This window comes from Gracilinanus agilis, chromosome 1 (genome assembly GCF_016433145.1).
Source record: "Gracilinanus agilis isolate LMUSP501 chromosome 1, AgileGrace, whole genome shotgun sequence".
NCBI classification, from domain to species: domain Eukaryota; kingdom Metazoa; phylum Chordata; class Mammalia; order Didelphimorphia; family Didelphidae; genus Gracilinanus; species Gracilinanus agilis.
Genome location: NC_058130.1, coordinates 376677940 through 376685484, shown reverse-complemented (window position 1 = coordinate 376685484; position 7545 = coordinate 376677940). Strand labels below are relative to the sequence as shown.

The window sequence follows — 7545 nt, the reverse complement described above, 5'->3', positions numbered from 1 at the left end:
CTACCGTACCAAGTCCACAACATTCAATTTTGATTTTTCTGTTCTTTCTACTTATATTATTCTAGTCATCATGAATACTATTTTCCTCGTTTTGCTCACTTCTCTTTGCATCAATTCATATGTTTTCCTGGTTCTGTTTATTTCACTGTATTGGTTTGTACAAGTCTTCCTCTTATTGTTTCTTACTTTATAATAAAATGTTGTTTGCTGAATGTTAAGATGGGCTAGGTAAGCAAGCACTACAAAAAGTCATCCACAAAAATCAAATTCCAAGTGTCTTCTAGAATAAATTTACTGCCATGGAAGAAGGAAGAAACTTTTCCCCCAAATGCTAGAGGTAAAACCCATACCTCAAAGATCATTTTCATGAAACTGTCCTCATTGCTGGAGAGCGATTACTCAATGTTCCCTGCCTGCCTGAGAGTGGAGTTGGTGAAGGCTTGAGAGAGATTTTGACTTTCTTGCTTCTAGCTGCTAGAGAGAAGACATATAGTTCTGGACTTTCTTTAAGTCTCTAAAGGGAGAGAAAGACTTTGGGAAGAAATTGGCATGGAAATCAGCCAGCACTTTGATTATGTCTTTGTTCTCAGATTACTACACCAGACTTTGAAGAAATTCCCCTTGGATGAAATTTGTGACTCTCTTATTTGAACTGAATTATCTTGCTCCAAATGGGAGACTTTCTTTACTCTGTATTGTCTAGTATATATTCTCATGTGTATACTTTCTCTGATGTGTCTGTCTACTCTCTGTTCAGATAAATGGGTTTATTTGCTATTTGCTATGTAGGTTCATTGTGGAACTAGCATTTGGTAAGAAGAGAGTAAAGCCTTGGCTATATAGCTTGGGACACTCCAACATTAAGGGAATGTGATCACAGGTGTATCATGAACCTAAAAATCATTTCCCCTAAACAAACAGTGTGCAGAGAAGCAGATGGATATAATTTTTTCTCAATCCCTTCTTTCTCTGAGGAGAGCAAAGTGGCCAGCCTATAACCATAAACTTCTCCTGGCAGGAATCAAAGTCTCCTTTAGAAAAGGGAATATAAATAGGGGAAGGAGGTTCAAGAGATAATTTCCCTTTCAGCCACACCCAGAGAGAACCATATGAATACACATAACCTGCATGTGTAGCACACAATCCTAAAAGTGCAGCATACAGTCCTAAAAGGAATGTGTATAACTAGCCTCTGGAGGGCAAAAGGCTTCTTTCAGAAGTGTAAGTTTCAGATCAGTTTTCAAAACCCTCTATTGAAATAATTGGTACATTTTATTATTCAATACTAAGGAAATGCTAATCAAAATAAATGTGAAGTTGCCCACTGAGAACTCATCTGGATTCTGTGAAAGAATTAAAAAAACAAAACATTTATTAAGCTCCTTACTATGTGCCAAACACTGTGCAAAATACTGAAAATACAAATAGAAAAGTGGAAACAGTTTCTGTTTCCAAGCATCAACATTCTAATACCAGAGAGAGAATACATAGGAATTTTTAGCAGCACATCAGATGGAAAGGCTCCATGATCTTTAGTGTGCAGTGGCAAAGAAAATAGTGATGCATTTTTGTTAATGGCATTTATACTGATAAAATCATGTTTGTTTCTGATCTTAAACCATTTGATCATTCCAGGGACTTTTTTTGGTGTCTAGAAATTAGGGTCTTCAAGAGCTATGCATCCTGGGAGTGCGTGTGAGTGAGGGTATAGAGATGTGATGTGAGTGTAGAACAAGCAGAAGCAGTTGCTTGTTCATATATCCAAAGGGATGACTTACCCAGATGATGGCCTTGAGGTTGGATTAGAAGTAGAGCTGGTGGCCTAGGTAAGGGGCCATTGCCATTGTGGGAGCTCCTGGACTTACCTTTTCTTTGTTGGCAGTAGGTTCTAGGATAGGGCTGGTGATGATGAGAAAGGTGGGTTCTTTTTTTTTTTTTTTTAAACCCTTAACTTCTGTGTATTGACTTATAGGTGGAAGAGTGGTAAGGGTAGGCAATGGGGGTCAAGTGACTTGCCCAGGGTCACACAGCTGGGAAGTGTCTGAGGCGGGATTTGAACCTAGGACCTCCCGTCTCTAGGCCTGGCTCTCAATCCACTGAGCTACCCAGCTGCCTCAAGGTGGGTTCTTTTGCCTCAATCATGACTGTGTGCCATCTGGAAGTACATGCTGTTTCTGTAGTCCTTTTCTCTCATTGGGTGGTTCCTCCCAGAGCATCCATTGTACAGAGGATACCCAAGCCATCCTTGTCTTTCTTCTTCTTGAAGTTCCACTTTTGACTTTCTGGACTTTCTCTACCATGTCCCCTATGTCCTTTTAGGTGTCATTTCCCCCAAGTAGAATGTAAATCCATCGAGGATAGAGGTCATCTTTCTTCCCGCTTATCTTTTTATTCCCAAGGCACAGAAAATAGTGCCTGATACATAATAAATGTGTAATAAATGCTTGTTGACCTAACTCAATTGTAAGCACAGTTAGGAAGTAGGGCAGGTAATATGGTGTGTGTGAGGACATTATTATGCTCAGGATTTTGGGGTTTTAGGGCTCTGGGCTTTTGCCAGAAGGGAGGAAAGGTGGAAGGGAGAGAGACAGACAGACAGCAAGAGAGAGAGAGACAGAGAGACAGAGACAGAGAGAGGTGTTGGTGGTTTCTCCTGGCCTATAACTCTTCCTTTCTCTGTTTCCCAAGATCTTAGTGCTCTGTTGCTTCAGCTAATTTAGTTAGTATTCCCATAGGATTTAGAACACTTGGATATGATGGAAAGAAAACTGTCTAAAATAGGATTTATTTTCAAACATGCTTCCTTCTCCTCTTACCTCGAATTCTCATAATCTATATCAGTAATGGCTTAGATAGCCCAGGAGAAAAGTTTTGTCTTCAGGAGGCTACCAATCTTTTCTCAGTATTGTTTAATTTATCTGGCCACTGGGTTAATCCTAAAGGGACCTGAAGGGATGTGAAAACTGAGAGGTAAATATCCTTTCTTTTTCAAAAATTATGTGTTTATTGATATGTTTTATTTATTTTTAATCAGAATTTCTCCCAGTATTACTCCTCTTGCCTCTTCCCAGAGAGCCATCCCATATAATAAATGTTTTTAAAGAAAAAAAAGGAGAAAAAGATAAAATCGGCAAAACTGATAAATGCAGAAAAAGTCTGAAAATGTATGCAATGTTTCATACTTCCTACTTCTTTAAGGGAATGAAGAAAGAGAAGCTCTTCTTGGAGGTCATATGTATTCTTTGTAATTTTGCATCATTAACATATGACTGTTCTGAGGTTATCATTTTTCTCATTTACATTGTTGTAGTCACCGTGTGCTGGACAGCTATATGGTGCAGTGGATAGAGTGTCAGTCCTGGAGTTGGGAGGACCCAAGTTCAAATCTGGTCTCATACTTTTATTAGCTGTGTGACTTTGTGCAAGTCACCTAACTATGTTTGCCATAGTTCCTCATCTGTAAAATCAGCTGGAGAAGGAAATAGAGAACTGCTCTAGTACCTCTGCCAAGAAAACTCCAAATGGGGCCATGAAGAGTCAGACATGCCTGAACAACAACAACAAAGTCAATGAGTGTATTGTTTCTTGACTTTACTTTCTCCACATATTAATCTTTCCATGTTTTGAGAGATAAATTTCAGTGGGAAGAAAGTGAAAATGTCATGAGTTGTGTGAATAGCAAAGTATGAAGTATGATCTCTTGGAAAAGGAGGTCAAAACTAATGGGGGTTACTGAGCAGAAATGGCTAGTGGAAGGCAAGAGGGGCGGATACTCAGTACAAAACTTCAAAAATGATGTGATTTTCTCTGAAGCCCTGTTCTAATGATTTTGTTTTTCTTATAATTGTTTTTCTAAAGATACTGTGAGTTGCCTGGCAGCCATGATACTTTACCAGCCTCTACATAGTGACTTAAGTTTTTGTACATTTTGTAGACAGAGAAAACTATATTTGAAACCACTTCCTCCTCCCTGACCCTTAAAGTGTTTAATACAAAACTCTGGTGTGTTAATACCTTTTAAATCCTACCCCCTAACATATTCAATTTAGCATTTTTACTCTAAGAATAGGAGAGGAGATATCCCTCGATTCTCATGTCATTTTCTCCCTTGGAAAGCACTTACATGTGCATGAACTGGGTATACTTGTTGCCCTTTCTGATCGGCAAATACCATTTCTCAGAACAACAGTTCCAAGCAGTCCCAGTTGGTTGCAGCCAAGATTTGTTTAAAGAATAAGATGTATTTGGCTTCAAGACATGGGATCAGTGCAAGGGCAGACTGTTTGTGTCTCTGGAGAATCCAGATGGGTTAAGAGTTAAAGTCCTCAAGATCATTCACTTTATATATGAGTGAGTGCTAAGTAAAACAGCAGCCAGGCAGAGACAGTGGAAGAGACAGACTGACTGTCTCTTGCTGTTGAGGAGCCCTAACTTGACTCTCACAGGAGGTAAATTTCATCTCTTCTCTGCAGAGACTGCCAATGTTTCTTCCAAATATGAAGGTAAGATATGCATGTCTTTGATTTGTGCCAATAAGTTCATCCCTAAAGGGAAACTATTTAGTTGAAAGAACAGGAAAGGCATACCTTTTCCACTAAAGGTTGGGTTAGATGACCTCTGGAGTCATTTCCAACTCTGGGAGTTTATAAAAATACAAAGGAAGGAAATATGAGCTGGTGACTACTGAGTGTTTTAAAAATCATTAGTTCTTTGAAAGACTTAAGAACTCTGATCAAGGCACGAATCCACAAAGATTCCAGGGGACTGATTAAGTAACTTATCTACTGTTCAAGTGTCAAGAAGCAGAACAAGCATGGCCAGTGTAGGAATTCGTTTTACTTGATTATGCATATTTGTTAGTGTCTATTTTTCCTTTTTTCTTTGAGGATTATGGGAGAGAAAAAGAGAATAGGAATAAGGTAAGAAAAAAGGAGAAAGGGGGTTATTGGCATCTTTATTTTTTCTTAAATAAACTCTTACCTTCTGTTTTAGAATTGTTGCAAAGTATTGGTTTCAATGCAGAAGAATGATTAGGGATAGGTAATGGGGATTAAGTGACTTGCCCATAGTCATACAGCTTGGAGGTGTCTGAGGCCAGATTTGAACCCAGGACCTCTTTTCTCTAGGTCTGACTCTCTATCCACTAAGCCACCTAGTTGCCCCTTGATGTCTGTTTAGAAACATGCATATAAGAATAGAAGAAAGGCCTTAGAGAATCATAAAGTAATAGGACAGTTAGCATGAAGATCCCCATCTCTGTGGCTCTTTAGAGTTGGAACTCCTTGATGAACAGGTGGAGACCATCAAGCTGCTTGGAGATCACATCACTGAAGAGACTGGGATTGACTGAAAATAAGTCTGCAAAATATGTATTTGATAAGTCGACACTAGGAAAAAGTTGTCAAAGTTTTCCCTAATATCTTTAGGTTGTGGGAGTCCTGAGTTCAGATATCCTCTCTCCAGAGCAAGAATAAAAAGTTGGCATCTAAAAATAAGTTACAAGTTGAATTTATTATATATTTAAAAGAAAATCAGACTATATAGAGATCCATAATTTTATATGAATCCTTTTACCCTGTTATGCTGTGGATATAAAAATGCCCATTTTATTTGTTAAGTTCAAAATAAAAAAAATAATGGTACTGATCTCAGTTCATTTAAAAATATAAATCTTAATATTCCTCTGAAGAGAATTCTCTGAAAACTATAAACTTCTTGAGGGCAGGTAGCAATTTATTTTTGTTTGTGAATTTCTGGTAACTAGCACACCTCCTAGCACCTAGTTAAGTGCTAATAATGGTTGTTGATTGATTGGATGAGTGAGCAAATGAATTTTAGCCTGCAACATAATAGAAACTGAGAATAAGGAATATGAGACTCTTTCCAGAAAATTAAATTGAATCAGACTTAGACTCATACTTCAAAGATTTCATTTTTGTAGATATTCCTTCCTCAATGTAGAATTTGCTCATTTCCATGCCTACAGTAAAAAAAAGTGATGTGGTGCTGTGGCTAAATCTCTCTCTCTCTCTTCCTCTCTCTCTCAATCATGAAATATTAAAAATATGTAATATATATTCAGGAGATATATACATATGTGTTACATATGACATATACACACATGTATATACTTCATGAGAAAGCCAGTCCTTTGGTGTTGAATCTTTCTGAAGTTACTAAGACTGGTCCTTGGACAATTGTCTCACAACATCTCCTTTGGCCTCTTCAGATTGTACTGTATCTCTTCTGAAAGGCAAGTAACAAAACTTTATTAATAATTTACTATATACCAGGCACTGTGTTAAGTTCTGAGAATACAAATGCAGTATAAGCCAAAAAGAAAGCTGGTTCCTACCCTCAAAGAGTTTATATTTTAGTGAAGTAAGAGATTGTTGTTGTTGTCCAGTCATGTCTGGTGTTTTGTGACCCCATTTTGGGTTTTCTTGATAAAGATCCTGAAGTGGTTAGCCATTTCCTTTTCCAGTTCATTTTACAGGTGAGGAAATGAAAGCAAAGAGGGTTTAGTGACTTGTCCAAGGTCATGCAGCTACTTCGGGTCTGAGGTCAGTTTTGAACTCAAGAAGATGAGTCTTCCTGATTTCAGGCCTCTCACTCTATCTATTGCTCTACATAGGTGCCTCCAAGAGAACACATAAAAATGAGCTAAATTGCTGAGATGAGGAGAGAGGGCAGATATCATCTGGGATATGGTGAGAAAGTCCTGAGAAGCAGAAGCACAGCTAGGAAGGGGATGAAACATGGCTGCCTTAGTTTGTCACCAAAATGGAGCCCTCAGGAGGAACTCATGAGTCTGGGGCAGAGGACTGACATAGCAGATGTTTTTGAGTCAAAAAGCTCTTAGCACTGAGGGAGCTTGGGCTCTGCTGGCATATTTCCCAAAGATCTCTGTCATGATAGTTTTGGAATGGAGAATTTTAGTTTTGGGGGAAGTTCAGCTGGTTACAGCAAATTAATGAAATATGAGCTAACATGAGACTCTTTTTCTGTTTTTCTTTTCCAGGTGTTAATTTTCATTTTGGTGGTATTTATGGAAAGTTTTCAAGTGTTTTCCAGGTGAGAATTTGAAAAGCAGAGTACAAAAAAAAGACTATTGAAAGAAAATTCCTTTAAATGTACTTTGGATGGCTTAAATTTTATATTTTTATCCTGTGTTTAAACTTCTTCCCTGAATGTCTTCTTCATTTCTAGAGAAGTTAATGGTAGCAAAATAAAACAAAAAACAAAGCAGTAGGAGAGGAAACTGGAGCCTGAATAAACATCAGTCTTTCTTAACTTGGCTCAATGTTATGGTTTAGTGAAGAATTTGATCTTTAAATTCTATCCACTGAGAAATCTTTTATATGGGTAACAATTGAGTTTTGCCAGAAAGTAGATTTAAATGTCTGAGACTTAGGTAAAATATAATCTACTTGTAAATTATTCCTATTTTATCTCTCTACCTAATCGTGCATGACTAGACCTTCTGCTGTTTCCCATTGGGGAACAAGAACCCAATAACAGCAAGTCCCCTTTGTTTTGAGGTAA

The 7545-nt window shown here is 37.9% G+C and overlaps 1 protein-coding gene across 1 annotated transcript in view; it reads left to right on the top strand.

The window, feature by feature from the left end:
• Window positions 1-7030: 7030 nt before the first annotated feature.
• Window positions 7031-7545, top strand: part of C7 (complement C7) — a 59466-nt gene continuing 58951 nt past the window's right edge. The window contains exon 1 of the mRNA XM_044657766.1: window positions 7031-7074. Within this exon, the coding sequence (XP_044513701.1) occupies window positions 7049-7074 (26 nt within the window). The 5' untranslated portion in view covers window positions 7031-7048. The remainder of the gene's footprint in view (window positions 7075-7545) is intronic.